The 24,050-nt window shown below is 37.9% G+C and overlaps 2 protein-coding genes across 2 annotated transcripts in view; one reads left to right on the forward strand and one right to left on the reverse strand.

Moving 5' to 3' along the window:
* The window catches only part of LHFPL7 (LHFPL tetraspan subfamily member 7), a 67,357-nt gene extending 49,954 nt beyond the window's left edge, over positions 1 to 17,403 (forward strand). The window contains exon 3 of the mRNA XM_063341774.1: positions 13,272 to 17,403. Within this exon, the coding sequence (XP_063197844.1) occupies positions 13,272 to 13,498 (227 nt within the window). The 3' untranslated portion in view covers positions 13,499 to 17,403. The remainder of the gene's footprint in view (positions 1 to 13,271) is intronic.
* A 66-nt stretch (positions 17,404 to 17,469) lies between these two features.
* Positions 17,470 to 22,349, reverse strand: SPATA22 (spermatogenesis associated 22). The gene is made up of 8 exons (XM_063341773.1): positions 22,287 to 22,349; positions 21,759 to 21,887; positions 21,086 to 21,140; positions 20,854 to 20,949; positions 19,459 to 19,813; positions 19,001 to 19,130; positions 18,066 to 18,163; positions 17,470 to 17,732 (listed from the first exon to the last, which is right to left on the reverse strand). The coding sequence occupies exons 1-8, from the start codon at positions 22,327 to 22,329 to the stop codon at positions 17,541 to 17,543; spliced, it is 1,098 nt and encodes a 365-aa protein (XP_063197843.1). The 5' UTR covers positions 22,330 to 22,349; the 3' UTR covers positions 17,470 to 17,540.
* Positions 22,350 to 24,050: the final 1,701 nt, after the last annotated feature.

A 24,050-nucleotide genomic window follows, 5' to 3' on the forward strand; every position in this document is an offset into this window, starting at 1 on the left:
TAGAAGAAAAATTAGTTAAATGAATGGAAACTTTTGGCCCGTGATGGCTGCTGTATGCAGTTAGGGTTCATCGTTTGCCCTGCCTAGATGCACATCACTTCTGCCAGAACAAATGAGCATTTCCCTGATTAATCAGTAGCCCTCAGGGAACTGCTCTTTCTGCACATATATTATGATCATTAAGAAGCCTTACTATCCTGTGCTTGTTGCAGGATATGGAAAATGCAAAGTAAATTGTCCAAAATATACTATGTTTATTAGACACATTTCTCTGTATCTCTTTCAGTAATGGTGTAATTTTGGCAGCCTGAGATGACAAATGAGGTATTTAAGGTCATTTTTCTGTGCTGCCCTATAAATGTTATTAACTCAAACATTTAAATGCAGGAAGATGGAAATGCTGTGGGGTTATTGTTGTCATCCCTGAAGGGGGCTGACCAGCCCTAACGCAGCGCTTGCCTGGGGTGTTTCTCAGAGCTCTGATGTGGGGCTGGCAGTCCCACTGCTGGTGCCTGCGACAAAGCGGAGGTCCCAGGTCTCTGCAGGGCGGTGGGGAGCTGGGTAGACACAGCTGCGCAGGGGTGCCTGGGGCTGGGCTCTGCTCACCCGCTGGAGTCAGAGAAACCCAGCTGCGTGGCTGGCGTTCCTCCCCACAGCATCCTTACACCCCCATTGACATACACTGGTCCACTGGGCCGCTGTAACCTGCCCAACCAGTGTAGGTTCGACGGAGGGTTTGCTCTCCTGGCTCAGCCAACCCTACCCACTCCTGACATCTCACACGGAACAGTTGTGCTGGGCAGCACCCTTGGCAGGACCAGCATCGCTTGGACCCAGCAGTGCCACAGGAGCAGGACAGAGGATAGAGTCCTTTACTATATTTGAAAGCGCAGCTTTCACTCTGCAAGCAAATTACTGGTGAAATCACATTTGACAGATTCCAGAGTAATTGCTGTGTGAGCAGCGCTTGAGTTTAGGAGGCAGGCGTGACTGCGTGTTCACCTGACAATTAGGTGCCTCATCCCATCCAGGCAAGCGTCTCACCATTGTATGATATTGGACACCTAATTAAACATCAAATTAAAATGAATAGGTCCCCCTTCCACTAGCATAACCACCTAATTCTGGTACTGCACAAAGCTTGTCCTGTTGCAAGATAAATTATTTACTTTCGGGCAACAGGGCATATCTCCTTCCTGCCAGGCACTTTGCCAGTTCTGAAGAGGGGCCATCGTGCCACAGAGGGCATGGACCATGTCTCTTCTTTGCTTTCCCCCATCTTCAGGCTCTGGTTTCCATGGCAAAGACGCTCAGGCCTGCAGGGTGGATCAGGACAACCGATGTGGAGGCTGTCTTCTGTGTCCTGGACTGAGACAGATGGAGAGAGAGGGGGCACAGGGCTGGCTGGTGGCAGAGCCTATTGCTTTGCTCTATCTAAAACACCAGGTCCCGCTGCCAACAGTTATTGCTCATAGAGACAGAGCTGAGAGGCGGCTGCAGGGGAAAGCAGCCGTTAAATACTGCTTGAGTCCCCTCTGCCATCACTGGGCTGAGTGGCCCTGCCGCCCTGAGCTCTGTGTGGTGCTTGGAGCCAGAACCAAACCCACTGACTGGGAGAAACTTCCACAAATTTCAGCTTGTGGAAGTCTTTCCACTAATGCTTTTCTCACATGAAAGAGAATTTGGCTGTCTGATATTGTCCCCTGATGGGCCTATATTGATTTCTTTTTTAAAGATGAAAATATATGATGCAGTGCTCTTGAAAAATTAGAAAAACAAATCAGCCTGGAGCTCAATATGATATGTAATGTTTAAAATGCTAGCTAAAGACTACATGAAAGGGAAGAGAAATATGCATTTTTAATTACAAGATCTGAGTTTAGAAACTGGCTTCACTTCCCTGACCCCTGGACTGGAGGGCACAGCTTTTCTGGCACTCTCACATGTTAACAAGGTCATCTGCACTCCCAGGAGAAACTCAGAATTTATAACTGGAGTTTCAGCAGATAAAAAAGAGAAGAAAGAGAGACTGATTTGCAGTTTCTTTGCATAAAAATATACTGAGAGAAATTTCCAAAGCACGTGCCTCTCCCGGTGGTGGGGTCTTAAGTAGTTTCTTTCTTAAGAAAGAACAATGTATATTTTATTTAAGCACTTCAGCTCCCCTTAAAAAAAAAATCTAGAAAATAAATAAAGTTCAGCATCAAAAGATCCACAGCAGTGCTATTCTCTGTATTAATAAAACAAAGGGAATAATACCGATGTCCTTGAGAGTAACTGTTTCTTACAGAGATAAGATGGTGATTAATGGGAAATTTGTTCTTGCCAGAGGTGGCTATCAAGTATAAGTAAATAAATGGTATGGTTCCATTCTTGCAGTCTACCTACCATAAATATTATTACTCTGGTAATAGGAAGCTGTAATACTGCTGGCCATTGAAAGGTTAAGATTCTGAAAACACCCTTGCCCCTAAGGTTATTCTGTTGATGATGTCATTTACTATGATGCCACAGGAAAAACAAATGGCATGGCAACCAATTCAATTTAGTTTTAAAATAATTTCCAGAATACAATGTTATTTTCTGATGGTGTCACTGCACCTTGTCAAAATTAGCCAAAGATCTTCACCTCAAGAAATGGAACAGCCTTTATGAAGCTGGATTTTAAACCTGATAAAGTGCTGGAACAAATAAATACGGGTGTTGTCCCTTCTGATGTATTTTAAGAGATCTCCCTATAGGCAGTGGTACATGTCCTGCAGCAGCTTGCCTCCTTCCTAAGCGCTCGGTGGGAAGCGGAACATTGCTAGGAGGCACCAACCTCCTGCAGTTCTCCTTAGCGCTTGCCTGAGGTGACTCGCACAAGAGACAGAGGATTTCCAATGCTACCTTAGGCAGAGATAGAAAAATACCCTCCCCCACAAAGACATTCAATTGTCCCCATAGTTTATTTATGGATTTTGTATTTCACAGTCCAAATATATTAACTAAGTTATTCTGTCAAGAAATATAAATGATGATCATTTGTTAGCTGCACCACTTGAATAATTGTATCAAAGTGTAATAAAGTTATTGAATGGATTTATTAACCTGATGAAGTAACTCATTAAATCCTTCAAATGCATTAATGAAGGAGGAAGTGTGGTCCCTTTCAGTATAATTGGAGATGGGAAATTGTGCAGCTGGGCCAACCTGATAAAAATGATCAGATATCCCGAATCACTTCTATTTAGCTAGTAATTTTGGGCATTTCTAGCACTACTCTGGATTTCTACATTATTTTTCTAACCTAAGTAGCTCTGCCTCAGAACTCAATGACTTCTTTAGTTTCACTATGGCCTGAAGTTACATTTGTATGCTTACAAGTCGGGAGCTGAAGCACACATCAGTCAATGATGAGTTTCTTGCCCCATGCAGCAGAGAAGGGCCACGAGCCAGAACTGGCCTTTTGAAGAACACTAGAATGGCTAACTGTTGGAGTTGAGAGGGGCCATTGCAAGCAATGACTTGCTTAGGCACTCGTCAGTGGTGCTGGAAGTGGGAGGTGAGGAGCAGATCTGGTCTGTCCCACTGGCAGGCTGAGGTGTGCTCAGCAATATGACGTCTAGGAAGTTTCGTCTCTTTTCTTCCAGCAGCCTTGGACTAAATCAGCTTTTGTGTGAGACATGGCTGGTGGTTCTTTAAAGCAGACCTGTCCACTGCTAATTGGGTATGTGGCTTGACCAGCAAGACCAGCCTGGTGCTGTTTTGACCATGTGCTTTAACAGGAACACATTCCTGACCGTTGCTGTGTAAGACTCGGCTGAGGAATATAGGGGTCAAACATGGCTGAAGTCAAACGTTAGCTGTGCTGCACTAATTCATTTGCACAGACAGCAATCAGAACGAGCAACCTCTGCTCAGGAAACCAAACAAGCTGGATGGTAGGAAGAGGGTGCACTGAGCAAGGGAGTCAGACTTGTTTGAGGATCAGCCCTGGGATCCCCTGCATCACCTCCAGGCAGCTTACAGTGAATTAGCAGTTGCTCTCCCATTTCCTATCTGCAGAGCATTTAATTTAAGCCAGAGCTGATTCCTTTTTTAATGTTTTTAAAGGTTAGGAACACCACAGTATGAGTACAAGCTGCACATTTCCAGCTGGCAGCATTAAAAAGCTTCCAAGTACTCAGGTAGTATTTACTGTTGGAGGTGCTACTATAACCCACTTCAGCAGGACGTAGCCTACCATATGGCTACAGCTGTGTGGCACCTGGGCTGTAAAAAGAGGGGAGCTCGGGAACAGACAATTATTTCCAACATTACTTGTGGTGTTGCTGATTTATGGTGGGCTGGAATCAGCAGCGTGAAATGAGGGTTGTTACAGAACTGTTTTTTATGGTCAGGTGGCAGCATGTGTGCTTCTGCTGAGTGATGACATTCACAGGACTAGGACATCTGAGAAATAGAAAACTCCGGTTTCAACCCCCTGTCAAGGAGTTTTTATTAGGAGATATGAAAACATGCAATTTGTGTCTTCCTGGTAGTTCCTGTGCCCTGGGAAAACTGAAGCTAGTCTTTGTAGCTTAAATCAATTAGGAGAAGGATGTAGGATGCCTTTTTTGTTTTAGGCACGTATTTTTCATGGTTGCATTCCAGATAAAATGCTGTTCTGTCAGAGATTCTAATCACCTTTCAGCCATTTATGTAAAATACACGTCTCTGAAAGAGGTAATGAATGCGATATCCCTGAGGCTTGAAGACTGCTGGGATGTGAAGTGCAACTGTAACGAAGCGAGACATGGGCATTATTCTCAGGCATCAGGCCTCCCGCTACCACAGCCTCGGCTGCCCCATCGTGAGTCTCTGCAACGCAGGAGACAGGGTACAGAATGCGCAAAGTCAAAATAAATTCACTATACAGCGCTTTACAGTAAGGTCACCTCTGATGTAAGGCTAGTATTTAATGGCCACCAGCTTCATTATAAATCTGTTTCCATAAGCGTCTGCTCTGCCTAAATTGTGAGTCTTGGGAGAGGTGAAAAGATTGATTTAAAACAGACCTGTGAGGTGAGCACATGGGGAAGAGAAGGGAGCAAATGTGTCATGTCAAATCATGACATGTCAGGTGATCTACACATCCTGCCCGTCTTTTGGACCTCAGCCCCTGCTCTAAATAGCTCTTTAAGAACTTGGAACTGACAGCCAGAGCAGGAGCCAAGACCTGCTGTAGGCTGGGCAGCATCTCCCCTTCCCAGGCGAGCGGCTCCAAAGGAGAGAAAATATGCTGCAAGGAAACAGGTCCACTCCCTCACTGCATCCTCCTGCTTATGGACCCAGGCCGGTACGGTTCCTTGCTAGGGAATGCATCAGATGGTGAGTTGAAGCTGCACTTGTTCTTAGCCAAAAGATCACAAGAAGAAGTATTAATTTAAGTTTTCAGTCATCAATTTCATTCCTTGCTTGTGCTGGAGAACATACTCATTTTGGCATGGATAGTTAAGAAGACAAGCAAAGTGTTTGCCACCTTTATTTCTATTTGTAGAAATGAAGTTGAGCAGTTGACCAGCGTGCATTGCTTAGAAAATGTATACCATATTATGTTTACCTAAAATAGAACAACTGAAATAGGCACTTCTTAACTATTAGCACTCCTTAACTCTTGAATAAAAAGTAACACAGAGATAAGGGAATACAGGCATATTACAGGCACAATACATTCTGAACATGCTGCTCTCATCTAAAGAATCCAACACTTAAATATGTCAATATTATATTATTAATCTGCTTCTGTGTTTGCTGTTATGAAAGAGGTGAAGTGAGCATGACTGAAATAATTTCCAAAAAATTAAACAGAAAATATATATAATTATTGAAGCAATACAAAAAAGGAAAATTGCGATGGCTTCCAAATTAGAGTGCATCTGACAGTCCCCATTTCTTAGCTCTCCGAGTCTTGTAAAATTTTGTGTAACAGTCTCCTGTTTTGAGAAACATTAGCTCTTCTCTCTCCCTTTTACAGTCTGCTAAATAGGCTGTATATCTTCTAACCTTGCAGATGACAAAATGCACTCTTTCACCATAGTCCACACAGTGCTAGATCATTTCAGCCTTTTTGAGTAAATGACACGCAACTCTATAACTGCATGATTAGGCCCATAGATTACCAGATTACATCCATAAATCTTCACCATAGCTACCACTCACTTGGCAGAAATAGTGAAGTTTCATCATTTGTTCTCATGTAGAAAACATGCTGTGAAATGCAACCTCAAAGGTCACTGGGATGGCATTTCCTTTTGTGGCCCTTAATAAACCTGCAGCTAATGCAGCAATTAGCAAGCCCAATTACCTCTATGCTGGCTTCAGAGAATTTCTTTTCCAAAGTCTGGATAGTTAGATTCCACTCCCTTCAGTTAAAAAGTGAGGTAGACTCAGCTATTCGTACAATTGTTACACATCTCTGAAATAGGTGACTTGTGCTATAAGGGCCATCTGAATGAGGAAGTTGTGCCAACAGAACTTCAATGGGATATTTCAGTGGTACTAAAAAAGATGTGTGCAAAAAAGGTGCATGCATCTTTATTTCAGTGCTAGTTTTATTTAAAATAACCCGTTCCTATTCCACCTCAGCTAAATCCAAATAAACTGAAATGGAAAACACTGTCCAGCTTTTTACGTACATATATTTCCCAGTAGTTTTGCATATATATAGATATATAAAAATACAAGTTACTATATCTGATGCAGTTCCTTAGCTTGTAAGTTGTAGTCACATACTTGGCATTTATTTAAAAATAGAGTTTGGAGACATTGTTCAAACTAACACATTTCCTTTGTTAGCTAACAAAGGAGTTTGAGAAGCTACATAGCTTTTGTTAGAACCACATTTATATTACAGCTGCTAAGTGCTAACTTGTGAGTTGCACCATTTAGAAAAGCTAGAAAAGGAACTGGTATAATCTACTTATTTGGCAACAGTCCAGCACTGATACATGCTCTCCAAATCACAACATCTTTGACTGAAATGAAGCCAATGGGATAATTCTTTACGAAAGAGAAGAGCCTAACTGTAATATGTTAGAATTGGTTGTATCATTATTATGAGTTCCAGCTCTTTGTTCAGTTACAAAGGAAGATAGCTACATTTTGATAGCAAGTATATGGGTGTTATTATCCTTTTTCCCTGCTCTCCGTTTTGCTTTCCTTGGAAGGAATAATTGCTGGGGCTGCTTTCAAGAGTTTGAACTATAGGTGCCTGACATGCACCTGCAGGAGCTCAGCAGAGCAGAATGGCATTTAATAGTGGTCCCTGTTTGCCCTCTGCCTCCAAAGTTTTGTTTCCATAACACTAGGATTTTGTCTGGTTTGTTTTATCTTTGACAGGTCAGTTTCCTCTTTATTTTATTTATACTTCATTGCCATTTAAAATGATGCCTACTGATTTTAGGTGCATTTCAGCTCTCACCAAAATTACTGTAGGTAATGCCTCCTTTTCTGAAGTAGCCAAAAGGAAATCACTGATTTGTGGAAGCCCAAAATTCCATCTTGTTTCTGTTTGTACGCTCATGCACAGCTATTACCAATAGTAACTGTGACCTTGGATCTTATTTAGCATTGTCTTTAGGTTTCCAGTCGTTGGAAGAGACATACAGCTATCTCCTTTTTGTATAGGTATCTCCTTTTTGCACCACCTATGTCCAAAATATCCTAAATATAGTGACCCTTCAGGCATGCTAGAAAAATATTTGTTTGGGAAGAGTGCAGGAAGGTACTGAGTGCAGGTTAGTCAGTGCAGCAGGACAAGAGATGACGTTTTTGAAGATGTCTGGCTGTGTTAGTGGTTGAAAGGTTTTCTCATTGCTGCACAGATGTTAGCTGTATTTCTGGCTTTGTGTTAGGGTGTCTGAGGCTTTGGATCAGCATTTGCTTTCCCATTTAAAATGATGTAAGTAAAATCACATTAACATAAAGGATAGCTTAAGAGGCGCGAATAAAATTATCAGATTAATAAAATATATAAGCCTGAGAGGAAGTGTGTTATTCAAAGGCAACTGCTTGTGCATAAGAAGAATTGCCAGTTTTAGGAAGGGAGGTAACGGATTATATGTGAGAAGAAACTTTTTGATGAGATGAGTGAAAACTGCTTTGGTAGATCAAGCTCTGTCAATAAAAATGGTCCAAGAAGCGATAAGACTGTGATAATCTGTAATAGGGTTGGAATAATACTCTTGCTGGCCTACGATTCAGCCCTAATTCTAATGATTGTCTGATATGTCCCACAATCTTGCAATTAATCTTTCATTGTCACAAGTATCAGGAATATAATATACTCCTAAAATAAGCAAATTAAACTTCTAAAACAAACTAATCTTTTTACAGCATGTAATTTCAGGAAGATAATTCATGCACACAACATATTTTACGACTGGTGATCAGTACTGCTACTACACATCATCTAAATGTGGTAACAAATACAATAAAATAAAATAGCTTTTTCCAATCTCTATAATATTTGCGTTCCACCTCTGGATTTCCACCCAGTTCAACATTAGTATGGAAGGATACACATAAGCTTAGCCAAGTTTTCACATTCCTGCTTCACAATACAGAAAACTATTCAATTATTCTGTTTCATACTTTGAAAACTCCATCAGTCTTGCCAAAAGAAGTGGAAATGGAAATAGCCATTTTTTGCCCATGGTATTTAAGAGTGTTGTACATTGGTGCCCTCTACACACACTCTAGAGAACTGCATTACATTGGTTTGCCTGGTTTAAAATAAACTTGTAAATGGTATGTGATAAATTTAAATAATTAAACAGTACTTCAGAAGCTTAATGAAATGAATGAACCATTGCAATGACAAAGAGTTATAGTTTATTAGATTTTAAAACAGCAGAAAATGTATTTTCCCAGAGTAGAAGCGTCATTGATTCAGTATTATCACCAACAATTTGCAACTTTTTCTACAAAATGCCCCGTTTTCCCTAAAAAGAAGTGTCCTCCTTTCTAATAATGTCTTATACCTATTAATTAAAGTTATTTTATTTAGAAATCTACAAAATCAGGAATCTAGTTTTTTTAAAAAAAATAGGCAAGACATATTTTTTAAGCTTTGGGCCTGCCCAAGGAGCAAGAGCATAGCGCAGAGGTCCTGCCTTGGCAAGCAAACCCTTCAGAGGGAAACCGCCATTTACCCTCTGGTTGTAGGACACCAGTGAAGTGAAGAGGGTGTGAGAGGATGAGGGTGAGACTGTAGGTGTTTAGGAGGACAGAAGATTATAAAGTAGAAATAAAAAGTGACTTACAGTTGAAGCAATGCATGCAGACTTGACTTTAGATTGCCTTGCAGTCAGCAGTGGCTGTGACTTACTGGTGAGAACTCAGGGGATGAGGAGTTGGCACTAACAAACACCCTGTGTCAGATTAAAACAAAAAAATGCATGGTTTTAACATGACTGATGAGAAATGAATCAAATGATCAGACAAGCCATGTTTAAAAAAAGAACTCCAGCTATCCACTTTATCAGCAAGTCCCCTCTACACTGCATATGCTTCATGCTACAGAACAGACCCAAATGTGTTGTCCAGGCTTCTCATCATCTTGTATGACAGCGGGATTACAGTACACATAATGGTAAGATGCGCTCACTACTGTATTCTGACACCTTTTAAAGTGATGTTTGCTGTTGGAAAGCCATGCAGAGGCATAAGTGTTATATGAGGAGCCTAAATGGAGCCCCACTGGTTCTTTGTGTGCTCTCCAGCTAACGGCACTGCTGACAGACAGCACTATTAAGCAGTCATTAGCACCGTGTCTGAAAGCTTGGCTTCTGCTGATAATAACAGGCTATTCAATATTTTGAGCCTTTGTAAGAAAGAGGGCGCGTAAATGAGAATAATGAGGTCATTCTATGACATGCCCGAGGATATGAAACCACGGGTAACTTTTTAGCCCGTTTGATATGTGAACACATTACATTCAACTGTGACAGATTATTTCTAGCCTTCAAAAAAAAAGCTTCTTCCATCAAATCACACCATACAATATCAGCACCAAAGTGGTAATCAAAACACTAGTGTCACTGTAAAGCATAACCTTCAAAATAATTCTGTGTAACCCAATCAAAAAGAAAACATATATATGGACTGACATGTGAAGTAGAGCAAGGAATTGAGATAGTGTCAGAAAGCCAGAAAATTTTAACAGTTAGCAAAGTTCAAAAGGATTTTATGATAAAACGATTGCTTCCAATTCTGCATAATGTTTTCTTTTGCGGAATGAGATGCATGGACTATTTCGGCTTTGAAAAGATGAGCAAACTGAAATTTTTAATTTTAGACCTGCTTCTTGCTTAGAGCAGTTGCTGTTTCTCTTAGAACTGGCTCGCTTTCCTTTGCAAATGGGCCCCACATTTTACAGAAGGTTTTGCACCACGGGGCTATTTCAATATTCTTCGTGCACTCGAGCAGCCTGGGTTTTGCGTGGGGCCATGCTGTGTATCCACATCACACCACAGTCTCTTAGGCAGCACGTTGTTCCGTTTCCAGCTGTATTACCCACGAGTGAATGCTACAACCTATGCAGGTCTATGGATTAACAGGGTTTATTTTGTTGCTCGGCTTTGCAGTTTAACACTCTCAAACTTCACAACAGCAGCAGAATCTCCCTTCTTTCTGGTTGTTCTCCAAGGCTGCTTCCCATGCTGCTTTCTACAGAGGTGGAGCTCAGGGAATTTCCCTGGGCGTGCGAGAGTGTCACACAACTGCCAGGCTGTGCCACTGAACAAAGGACGCACGCTAGCCCTTAGCTCTTTTTCTTCTTTTGGGAAAGCTCAGTCACCTTTGCTAGACCAGTTGTTTGTGTGTGCGTCTACTTTAGCTTCATTTTAATTGTATTTTCATTTTGCATTGTTTTTAGTGGTGTCATACATGTGTAATTAAGGGAGATCTGCATAATACAGCTTACTTCTTTGTATTTAGCTTCAGCTTCTGTATGTTTATTTGATGTTAGAGCCTAAATGCACAAGCACAGCTGCTAGGAACTCAGTGCCGAACTTTGTGAGCTCCCTCCTGCCCTGGCTGCCCACAGCAGGGGCAGCTGGTTGAGTATCGGGGAGAGTGACATGCACACAAGACATTGCCTGCGCTGGGGAGGACCTTTCCCTTAACTGGCTCCTTCACACACCTCGTTCCGGGAAAGAGAGGACCACCACAGCCTCCTTTCCTTGGGAACCACTGGAAACTTATTGCTCATAAAGGCTTAAAGGAGAAGAGAGTGGTTGTGGGAGCAAGGGCAGGTAAAAGCACCTTGCTCTCAGAGAGCTCCACTTACTGGCAGGCAGTTTCTCTTTGTACCCATACATGAGTTCCCCTAGAGGGAAAAAGACTTGGAATTTGGCTTCTGTTGCACTTTCTCTCCTTTTAATTTCATTTTTCTTGGACTTACTGTTTTTTTACAAGGGATTAACTCAGCGGTTCCATTTAGACTAGAAGGAAAGGTTTTATTCAAATTATTCAGGGACTTTACAGGCTGAGTGTGTTAAACTTTTTGACTTCATCTAGCCCTCAAACTTATTAAAGGATTTTTCATTAAAAAAGATTAATGAGTGATTGCCCTTTTTTAGTGGATACTTTTAAGATTAAGCCGCTCCAATGTTATAATTGGAGTAATATGTACATGCCCTACCTGAAAGGCAATTACAAATACAGAGAACAGCATGGAGTGTTTGTTTTATAATCCTAATGTTTCATTAGATGTTTGCTGGTTATGAATTATCTATCAGCTCAAACATAACAGTTAATTCTGATTATCACTATCCTTGAATCACTAACAATCCACCCGGAATTTGAACAAAACACTACCCTGGAAGAATGGGAAGGTAGGAAAAGGGACTTCTTCGTGGTGTCTTTCCGGTACATGAAATAAAGCCTTCTAAAAGAGACTACAGATTTTAAATACAGTGATTATTCATTAGCAGAAAGACTAGAAAAGAAAAAATGGTTTCTGAGTGTTCTCTCAAACAAGGGGTATCCACACCAGCTGGGGTGGCATAACCCTTCACATCAGCCTTGCTCAGCCCCTCTTGACTTCCAAGGTGGGCAAAAACAGGCTCTTAGAACTGCACCGGGAGTATTTTAATGCGTCTTCATCATAGTCATGGTTTATACCTTGGGCAGTCTTGTTTTCAAAGCTGGAAAAGAGGCTCTGCTGTTCATTAAATTAATTGCATAAGCCATGATCTTTAAATGTAATGTGTATTCATTAAAGACTGTAAAATCTGTGAAGTTCTATTAAAAGCTAACAGATAATACAGACAGTGTAATCGCAGGAGGCAAGTCTGGCTTTCCAACATCAAGAGGTGGCTTAAACTTTGTTTGTATTTTAGACATACTTCTTCATTATGCACTGGATTAATCTGTTAGTGTCTTTGGCTAGAAGGAATAAAAGACAGCTCACTGACAGAGATTTCCTGCAACTTCAACTCTGTGCCTTTAATTTCTGAACCTTTAGATTTCTACACCCGTGTCCTGGTATATTTATTGTGTGTTTTTAGAGCCCAAGCTGCCAAAATTAGGCAATATGGGAACTTTAGGTCTTAATAATTTAAGTCTCAACTTTAGGTCAAAAATTTTTCTAATCTTCAAGTTTACAGAGAAAATTCCAATAAAGTATACTGAAAGACTCTAATCCTAAAAGCCAAATAAAAAGACGACAGATTGTATTGGTTTTCATCTCACAATCTTTGGTCAAATGCAGGATTTTTTAAGCATTTTGAGTCTGTAATACTGAGAATATTGAGAAAGTGCTTATGTTATCAGAACCGAATCAGCAGAATCTGGAAAACTACGTTTAAACTCTTTCATTTAAAGTTTTTATTTGGCAGAACAAAGTAATTGTTTGTCTCAAGTACAAAAGTGCTGTTGAGAAGAAAATCAAGCTGGTTTGGAATCGGCAAACTTAGGAATTCTTCTCCTGCGGATTCCACTGTATTTGAATCATCTTACTTTTTAAATGGCTACATAATTTGGATTACAACGTTTCTGAAGTGATGTAATGGGCAAGAGTTCTCATGAAAAAAATTCCAATGCCAACTTGCTACCATGTTATGACACTGCTGTCCATAAGAGGTAATTATGAAAAGGAAGATAATATGACAATCGTAAGTTTTAAGCTATGACTTTTTCCATTGACTTTAATATAACATATATTTGCTTTTCTAAAAGGATTTTTTTTCAAAGGAATTAAGTGTTCAATAATAATTGTTGTGTTTTTTTTTTCTCTTCTCTAGTGTTCATAATGGCTTCTGGGCTTTTGGTTTACCCTTTTGGTTTCAACTCTGCTACTGTGAAGAGATTCTGTGAGAATTCAGACATCTACTATGCAGGAGACTGCCAGATTGGCTGGGGGTATATGCTGGCAATTGTTGGGGTCATGTTGTCTGTCTTTTTACCATTCTTTGCAAAATATGCACCAAAAGAGCACATATCTCCAACTCCAATACCTACTATTTTATAGTATTTTGTTACTGTTTAAGAACAGAACATTCCTGTCTACGGGCAATGGGCAGAAATTATTATAGCACTTCCATTTAGCTGTATTGCTAAAGAGCAAAGAGGAGATGGGGAAGAGAAGGTCAGATTCACAAAGACCAAAAGTGCATTGATAGTCTTCCGTACGTATGAGCAGCGAACACTCTGGAATTGAAATAAGATGAGTCAGCAGCCTTTATACTGCTCTAAACATATAGTGGCATAATGCCTTAGACAAAAAAAAAAATCAGTTTATCCTCAAAACATCTGTCTACCTCCCAGTTTCTTTTGTGTCTCAAAGTTGTAAGTCTTTTAAAAGCTTCAATTCACTTTTTATATATTATTAAACGTCAAAACTTTTATGAACCCAATAACTTTAAAATCAATAATGATATTTTGTTAAAATTGTTTTGATTAGTGACAAAAGCACCTACTAGTAGCCACGGCCTAAAATTAAGTTTGGTGCCTAAAATGAATTGTATACAAGAAAAGTTTCTTTTTAATCTATATGTATTAGTAGTACCTGCATATTGTAAGTTGTTGGCACATTTTTTAATACTGATCTAATCTTCAAGAATTAGAGTAATCTTCATGAAGACTTGCATAACATTTAGATAATACTTCTTTTCAGAGAAAGAGAGATCTAACTACTTCCAAAGGCTTCATGATGATTTAATAATTTAACAACAGGAAAAAAATGCCAGAGAATTTTTTTTAGTATTTCTAAAATTATAGTTTTAGCTGGACTTTTACAAAATTATTTGAACGATTAGAACTGCAGATTTTATTGTTTGATTTTTAAGGCCAAAAAGAAAAATTTGTTTAAAAAAAAGTATGTTCCGAATGGCCCTTATATGTAGGGATAATACAAGCCAGAATGAACTAGATTCTAATATTTCCATTACTATTAAGAGCCCATTACTGTAAAAAAAAAAAAAAGTGAAGTGAAATGCTACTGATCACAACTAATAAGAATCTGATGCCATATCAGAACTAGCAAATGGCCATATTTCATGAGTTTGTATGTGAAATTTGTGAAGTCTGATTTCCGCAATAGCACTGAATTCATTACTATCAAGCATTGAAATAAGTGCACTTGATTGCCTTAAGCAAAAGAAACATTGGGTTCTAATCTCACTCCACCGTTACGTTTTTCATTTAAAATAAAAACTGAATTCTAATTCTGTTCTCATCTTTTATTTTCTATTATTTATTTAAAAATTAATAATCACATAGATTATATTTAATTCAGAGCTGTACTTCTTAGGTTTGTATTTTGGCAAAAACCAAGTGATCAAATTTATTATTCTTCACTTAGCTGAGTCCAACTGATTCCTGATTTTTTTTAAATATTTTTTTAATGGAAAGCGTACATGAAGGGACAAACAGAGACATATTGAGGATGTATAAGAAAATGCAAACAGATAGAACAATCACTGTGTTGTTTTAATAAATGTCAGAAACTTCTGCAGTCTTGTTTACATTCCTCACCCCCCTAAACTTCAATGGAACGTTGCATTGTTTTCCAAAATTATTGTCTGTTGTTACATTGTCATGCACTCTAAAAACAAATTCTGAACATAAACTTAGCAAGTTCCATTACTAATCTTTGAAAATACAGATTTCAATGTAGAATTAAGTACACTGAGAGACTGCGTGCTATGCGTTTTTGCTCACAGTGACTAATGAATTCAATCTTCCAAATATTTAACAAAATAACTTGAAGGAATACCTCTAAGGTAAGAAGAATAAATTTCAGTCACTTCTGTATCGTAATGTACTTTTCAATAATGTCTTACACTTTTTTTAATTAATGTCTGAAATTGATCATTTTCATATGAGAGTCAGAAAAGTGAGGAATAACAACAACATGTAAGAAGAAAATCATCACCGCGAAGTAGAGAGACAGAGATGCAGGCTTTTCTTTCCTAACCAACCTGTGCCTTTACACTAGAACCATTATACAAGACAGGATCAATATGGTTAAAAAAAACAAACAAACAAAACCCAACAACTGAAAAACGTTGAGCAATGTGTATAAACTGTATTACATAGGGTTTTTTCTGTTTTGTGTAATGTTTATGACTGTTCACTTAATGTTTCACTAGAAAAAGTGATTTGTTAGTGTAAAGTAGAAAACATTTTTGCAAAGATCTAAACACTTACTGAAAGTAAAGTTATTTTAGATTTTTATTAACAGCCATAACATACCTACTAGACACAAATGACCTATTCCTGTCATTACTTATTAATGTAATTTCCACATGTGCAGAACTGGAACCATCAATCATTCAACTGAAATCAGTAGGACTACAAGATTTGCGTGATGTTGATGACACACACAGATGCTTGCAGGCCTGGTCCCATAGTTCAAACTTCCTTTGTAGTTTTAAATTACTGTTACAGTGGAGTCTTACAATTTGCAACACTGATGTACTTACTTCTTAAAACTCAACTACTTCTATTGTGAAGATCATCAAGCTCCACATCCTGTAATATTCTGCACGTTTTATAAGTTAAGCTAATGCTTCCATTTGGAAGCATTACCTCTACAACTGGATAGACGAAACTCTCCTTGAAACACCCACACTCAGAATCAGCTTAGCACAGAAGGTAGAGATGATAATGCAAGTGATTCTTACAACAGTTAGTAAAGCATATACTTTAGATCCTCAACTGGAACATTAAGGGAGGGTGTTGCCAACAATATATGTACTAACACTGACAGATCACTTTTTTAAATAAAGACTGTCTGCGCGTTAAACTGTAAAAGCGTTTTCCTGTTACAAGTCAAATGATTTACTGGACCAGGTTCAAGTTTTATTCTAAATATATAATTTTTTAAGTGTAACTAAAAGCTGTATTTTCCATTAATGTGTTTCTGCGTTGACTAGCTGGCTCCTTTTTAGAATATTAACTGTTTTCTGTATTTGACTTGTTGGATACAATATTTCAATTATTTTAAATGTGAAATTTCCAATTGCCAACACTGTATAATAAAATTTAAAAAAAAATAATCACACTGTTCACTGTTTTCTTGACAATTCTTTTGTGTTGTGTTACAATTCCCAACAGATCTGATACAAAGCTACTGAAATAGGGGAACTAGCTAAGAGGAAAAGGAAATAGAAACAACAGGAATAATCTATGGAAGTTAACGTTTGAAGGCAAAGACACATAAACATGTACATGGTCCATCCCTCATGAAAGATGTTTCTATGGCAAAGGCAAGGAAGTTCTGCGTTCAAATAATTATTTCTCTCCAACTTCCTCTGTGTCCTTGAGCAATCTTCCTACAGCTTCAGAGTGTGTTGATTTTTTTATACGGGTGTTATAGTTATTATTTATTTTTTAAAAGAAACATGAATCAGATAACATATCAACGGGAACCATATGAATATGTAATATGTACAGCTGCATCCTGTGAAATCTTTCTATAGTTTCCATTATGTTCATTTCTAGAAAGGCTTTTACAGGTGTTCTTGTAAGCCAGCAAAGAAAAAGGAACCTGTTAGTTGGAACTGAAGTGAAATAAAGATGCCTCCTTACTTTCTACCAAAGAGCAGTTTTAATGCAACACGCAGAGTCAACAAGAACTTTGTTGATGTTTGTTTGCTATTAACTCCTCAAAAGAAGTACATACTCAACATTTTGAAACAGATATTGAAAGAATTTGTAAGAACTAAAGATAATGAAAAGCAACAGCAATCTGAATTTGTATTGATGATCTTTTTCTAAAACACTTGCACTACTGCAAAACTTCAATGTTTTAATTCAGATTTTCTCCAGTAAAATCTAATCTACTATGTAACAAAACCCTGTTAAATATAACTAGGAAAGATAAGCTGTGAAAAGTAATAATGGAAACAAAACATTGGTACTAACTGTTGTTGGATAACACACCATAGTAATATTTTCAATTATTTAATCAGATTTTCTGTATTATTTTTGGAAAAATGCTTTAGGATGTTCAACCTTTATGGGTAATGAGTGAAAAAAATCCATTTCAGACAACCATTTTGACCGTTTTAAGTTTCATTCATTTTTTTTACATATGTTGTCATCTCAATATCTGCAATTTTAACAAAATCTTGGAAAGTGTTTTGTTCTTGAACAGTTGCTGGTCTTACAGAGACGCACTTGAAAATGTTCCTTTTTGCCTCATAGTTTCCCATGCACCTGTGCACTCGACCTCTAATTAGCCTTGGAAGCTCCCGGTCCTTCATCAAAAGCATAATAAACAAATAAAAAAATTATCTCATCTAACATAAAAGCTTTCAAAATGTCTGGTTTCTGAAGATTAAACGCAAAGGGAATTTACGTCAGCTTTTTTGCTATTACCAACTCCTTAGAAAGTCACACCTTTTTTGCTGAAACAAAAAGTCTGGGACATGATTATTGCTCTAGACCAGTTTGGGAACAATATGGTATAAGCATCCAGCTTTCACTTTACACAGTAATTTTCTATTTTATCAGAACAAAATATTATTAACTTCAGAAAAGGTATTATAGCTAGTGCTGTCTGTGTTATGTACAGACATAGGCATACTTACAATTTCGTAAAATACACAAGGCAGAATCTCCTTTCCATCCCTCAGAAGAAAATTCTTTGCCCCATATGGTCCAGGTGTGACTGCAGAATCAAGAGTGCCTATACCATTTAGCAAGAATAAATCATGATGTAACATCAGAGTAGCACTAAGTATGATATACAAACATACCATGACGATGTTTACTACACAAAAGCACTAAGATATGTCAGTTCAGCATCAGCTTTCGGTGAGAACTTGTGCTGCCAGCACTGGAAGTTCCAATACAAATGATGGGCTTTACCTAGTCTTTGAACAGCAAAATTGTATATGATATCTCTCTAAACTGAATGACCATCACTGTAAACAGGTTATTCCCTTGTTAAGCAGAGCCCAACACAATTCTTGTTTTGTTGATCTTTGTATGCAAATCAACTTTAAATATTTGCAGCCTTTTCAAAATAAGTTTTTTGAGATGCCATTACATTGTATTCTTATTCACCTTGCTTTAAAGTTTAGTCATTTCAGTCTTTTGCCATGTTCTTTTCTCAGATAATGCTAATCAATTCACAAAACGCGACACACTGTCATCTGTGTTTAGAAGTACTCCAGACTTGAACTTATTCCTAGATTAACTGTATTAAAAATTACTGTAAAACTGTACCTCTCTGTTCCTATTAAATAGGAAAATTTATTGTAACACATCCTAAAAACAAGAAAAGAAAGTAAATAGGGTAGAAAGAGTTTAAATGTTAGAGGATGACTGTATTATTAATTTTGTACCTATTTTAGTCACCTTTGATAGCTGCATGGATCTCCCAGCAGGAACATTAGCTGGTGCTCATGCCAGTATTTTGTGGCTTTAATTATTTCAGCTATTGTTCCTACACTTAATAACACTTTCTCTTGGCTGTTGTCCTACCATTTTTATCAGTTATAGCACAACCTACCACGCTTACCTAAAACTTCAAATAATAGTGGAGTTTTATCAGCATATTGACTCCAGTGCCTCATGCTTTCAATGACTGCAGATAAGATCCGCAAAGAATTCTTTTTTTCTTTCATTTTTAATTGAGATGATGAAAATTCCTTTCAGTGGAAGATGAAAACTCAAGTTAGAGATACACATTCACACAATTTTAAAAGGCACATAATTTATATATTATGTTAAATATCCAATATTTACATTAAAATTAAAGTATTTGTTCAGACTAGACAAACAACTCCCTGCCAATTTATATGATCATGCTGAGGATTGTAGGTTATCATACTATGAAAATCTCAGTTCTAAATTTTAGAAACTTAAAGGTTTACTACAGCAGCTAGGACTGATAAAAGCCTTATATTTCCTCAATTTTCGTTTTCTTTACTGTTTTCTTCATTGCATCTTCCTATTAACTCTCTCCCATAAGTTTACCTGACTTTTGTCTTCTGGAACACAATTAGATTGTTTTTCATTCATTTTATTTTGCTGAATATTGTGGTTAAATTTATATGCCAGACTATGATCCTGTAGACTTCTTGAAACAGTGTTAGGTTTCACTGGCCATTGTCCTTTAGATGTGTATGTTTGGCTGGTTTCTGTTGTTTTGACATGCTGAGATGAACTACAGTTATCAGAGTGTTTTTGTTGCTGAACAGTTTTCAAACTATTTGAAAGGCTCTGAAACTTTTGAATAATTCCACTATGAGGTCTTAAATCTGTTGTGTTACTTAAAGGTCTATACTCATTTCTGTTCCAATCCTTAGTACTAGGAGCCTTCTCTTCTGCCCTGCAGTACAACATAAGACATAGTTCAGTATCACAGTATCTATTCTGACTACTCAGATAGGTAATAAAAGCAATCTATGTCTTCTTGTTTTAGCTTTAAAAACATCTGTTAAATATTCAGACTCAAAGCACTTGAGTATCCACTTAAATTTATCCATATACAGGGCAGTGATCCCACCTGTGCTTAAATCCAGCTGAATTCAATAGGTCATAAAAAGCTTGCTCAATTATTGTCCTGCCCTGAATAAGGGATCTTTCCTGACCCAAGATTCACATTTTTTCCATAACTCTAAAATAAAAGAAGCAAAGCTTCTTCTGAGAGTGACATTTTCAAATTCTTCTACCACCATCACTGAAGAAGTTATTTTACAACAAACTCTAGTGCTGACCTCATTATTTCTAACACCCTTCATTTTATAAAGGCATCTCAGAAATTCCTTCCACCCCCATTCCATTTTGCCTTTGAAGGCACTTGTTCGAAACATTTGCTCTCTTTTTGCCATTGGAAAGGAACAAAAGAGGGGAGAGAAAAAGGACAGCTATAACATTGTTGAAAGTTTTCCTGCCAGCTCTATGCATCTGAATCTGTAAGCTTTTCCTTGGTTTATAAAAGCACAGAGTTCACAATTATATTCAGTTTTGAGTAATAATTTTGATATATAACCACCCTTAGCTACACTTATAGAAGCTTATTTGAGTGTATTGATAAATTTAACTTCAAGTAAAGGAAAATCTCAAAAGCTTGCATCAAAGACAGGCAAAAATCAATTAACTTTTATGGCAAGACTGAATTTTAGGCCTGATAATAAGGCTAGATATTAGGTGTAATTAATAGGCCTCATTAGGTACACTGGAAAGATACTTCATTTCAGTGGCATTTGGCTCATAAGCATAATGGAATTATTCAGGACTACAGTGATGATCTGAGAATCAAGTGTGTCTCTCTGAATGCTACAAGAATATGAAATAATGTAAGATATATTTTCACGTGAGAATAATTTTGGTTAAGGAAGGATAATAAAAATTAAAGACTTCACCAACCTGCAGGCATACAAGTTTTTTCCAGCATTTGCTAAATTAGACTTTGATGCATTTGATGGTTTCATAAGGGAAGGAACCACCTGATGTTCTGTTCGGCTTTCAAAGATAAGTTTAAAGTGTCAGTCACATAGCCGCAGCTTTATTGTAAGACAGACACATGGATCATAGTTTGTGAAACAATTAGTACCCAAATAAAAAATCAATAAGCAACAAATAATCGGCTTTTACATACCCATTGTTTGCTGCTTTCTGTAGTTCAGCCAATTCTGGGTTTGCAGTTCCCCAGCCTAATTCTCAAAAGACAAAGGGTTGAATATGGATACAAACTCAAAAGCTTGAAAGGTAATACATCTACTTAGGGCTCCTACGCTTTTATCAGCTTAAGTTACAGACATTAGACTTACTAGCACAGTAAGACTTTATTACAAGCAAACTTTTTTACTTTATTATAAGTAAAACATAACAAAAGCACTAAAGGCAGAATTCTGCATCATTCTTTCCAAGTAGAATTTGAAAAACAGAAGTTCTTTTCTGAATTACAAGAAAGACATCTTATAAATGTTTCTTCTTGTAACACAGGACTTGAATGTTGATTGAAATCAACTGAAAACAAAAGGTCAGAGTTTCAAGAGACTCTATTTAAATGCCAGTGCTACTTCATTCTCTAACACACACAGAGTCAAACTCCCTCTAGGCACAAAGTATAAAAAGCTCAATTGTATAGAGGAGAAAGAAATTTCCTGGAGGACATTTTTTTTACATAATGAACTTTTCAGAAATAAATGTAAAGGATACATACAGTTCCTGATAAAGACAATGTCTAATTTAATAAAATACAATCATAAAGTTAAGATTTATTTGGAACTAGAGCCATTAAAAAAAATACATATATATATCTTATTTACCGAATGATGTGGGAGAAAAGTTGTAATTACGAGTCCCTGAACTGGTACCCGGATCATTTTCCAGTGGATTTGATGTGAGGGGCTGTCTATTTCTTTTTTTCTGATTGAACAGAGGTACAGGCAGACAACCTAAAATTGAATTTCAAATAATACTACTTTTCCAATAGCAAAAGGATACAGAATCTACACTTGAAATATGTAAATAAATTTACTTAACAATTATTTTACATCACCAATAGGAATTACATTTCGTAAACACATAACAGACCAGCCATTGCCCTCACAGAATTTATATTGCCAGCTCTCTGTCCATCCCATGAAAGAAACATTTCCCTTTGTGACCAGTCCTGACTCTATTCAAAATCTTGCCCTGTACTGCAATAAAACAGATAACACATGCAAGTCCACTCAGGAAATGGGGGTCCAGCACTGAATACAGTATGAATACCGCTCGTGTGTTGATAGATATATATATAAAAAAAAGCATAATAAGGTATGAATTGTAAAGCACAAATAAATGGATGGTACCTGCTGTGCTGCGAGTTGATGTGTCAGCCAAGCTCCGTTTCATTTCTTTGCTGTATCTTAATAGGCAACACCGTATTGATTACTCCAAATTTCCTATATGGAAGTTAGATAAGCAGACAAAGCAAACTAATTCATGTTGTAAACGCATCTAAATTTTATGTGATTTTATGGTGTTTTCTCTTAACTCTATATCCAGTGTCACACATCCCTTCAGACACAAGCCCAACACATTGTACTGAGCAGTTATACTGAGTTTAGAAGATCCACAGGTACACAAGTAACAAGCAATTGCTCTTTGCAGCGTAAGGGCCCACATGATTACATTCTTGAAGTAAATGTTACATTATCTACTTTTTCAAAGTGGTTTAAGAATACTGATTTCACTTCTGAATTTAAAAGCACCCATACATTCAAATGCCAAATATAAATTCATTTTTTTTTAATTCCTGAAAATATAATACTAATAGAAAATGCATACTTATACATTGCTCGAAAGTGTGATGGCAAGCTACATGGCTTTGAGTAAAAATACAATTTAACTATTCTGTAAAAAATAGTGTCACGCTTCAGAAAATAAACTTCTTTTCTGTACTTTATGGTAGAGACCTAAAACCTTTAGCCAATTTCCTCATATATAAAATACTTCACAAGTCAAGAACACATTATTATCAGCCAAATATTATGAACAGAAAAAGTATATATTAACATATTAGGTACAGGTAGTTTGTCATATTTGTTTTCTGATTACTTGTATAGTGAATGTCTATGCATTACTCTATACATCGAGGACACTACACAGACTGCTGTGTTGCATTAGTTGCTATTCTATCAAAGTTAGCTGCTGGTGCATATTGCCTTTAGTGGCATGTGAATAATACTGCATGCTTGTGTGTATAAATAATGTAAGACGTTACCTATACATTTGTATAGGCATTTTGATCTGGCAGTTAACTGCAGGCAGCTATTAAAGATGTTGATAAGAATGAAGCACAAGTACCTACCACAGCTAGACTAATAGATCAATTCGCGCTTTATTTCTGTGAGATACGTCGATTACATGTCAATTACAGCAACTTCTAGTTAATTGCTGTTACACAATTTAACCGGGCACTATGAAGCCTAATGGCCATAAGTGATTTGTAAAATAAAACCCTCTGAACTTGACATTTCAGTTTATGAAGCCAGTTTTGGTGTTGCACAGCATTTTAGACTGCACTGCTTTGCTTTCTGTCCTCTCTTGAAGATATGCAACCAAATCCCAGAGCTAACCTGTAGGAAAAAAAAAAAGTAAGCTAAGGATGGATAACTGGCGATACCTGTGTAAGCCTCCGCTGTACTTCACACAGCAGCAGCACCAGACACGGGCTAAAGGAGCCTGAAGCCCTTACCGGAGGCTGAGGGAGAGGACTGAGGCGAAGCCCGCCAAAAAAAAACGGCCCACGAAAGAACGCCCTCGCGCCTAAGGGAGCGGGAAAAGGGCGGGAAGGGGCTGCCCACGCGCTCCCGGCTGAGGCGCGGCTGGCGCAGGCGCAGCTGGCGGTGGGCGGCTCTGAGGGAGGGGACGGCACCGGCCCGGCGGCGGGCGGGGCGCGGTTAAATGGGTGCTGTGTAGGATTTAACTAATTACCTCCGCACCCGTGGAACTGGCCCGCGTGGTGGTATGTTCAGCACTTAGAGAACCCGGGGCAGGAGCTGAATTGCCACAAATGTGTGAACGCAAACATAGATATAAATAAAAGTATCTGCACTCTTAATCCTGTTCTC

The sequence above is a fragment of the Chroicocephalus ridibundus genome, chromosome 7 (genome assembly GCF_963924245.1).
Source record: "Chroicocephalus ridibundus chromosome 7, bChrRid1.1, whole genome shotgun sequence".
NCBI classification, from domain to species: Eukaryota; Metazoa; Chordata; class Aves; order Charadriiformes; family Laridae; genus Chroicocephalus; species Chroicocephalus ridibundus.

What these genes read in the sequence shown, in the direction of transcription:
- SPATA22 (XM_063341773.1), bottom strand. Translation starts at nt 22,329, where the DNA reads ATGAAACGGAGCTTGGCTGACACATCAACTCGCAGCACAGCAG. An exon ending in ATCAACTCGCAGCACAGCAG is followed by an intron (nt 21,888 to 22,286) that starts GTACCATCCATT and finishes ATTCAATTTTAG; the next exon opens with GTTGTCTGCCTGTACCTCTG. An exon ending in CTTTTCTCCCACATCATTCG is followed by an intron (nt 21,141 to 21,758) that starts GTAAATAAGATA and finishes TTTGAGAATTAG; the next exon opens with GCTGGGGAACTGCAAACCCA.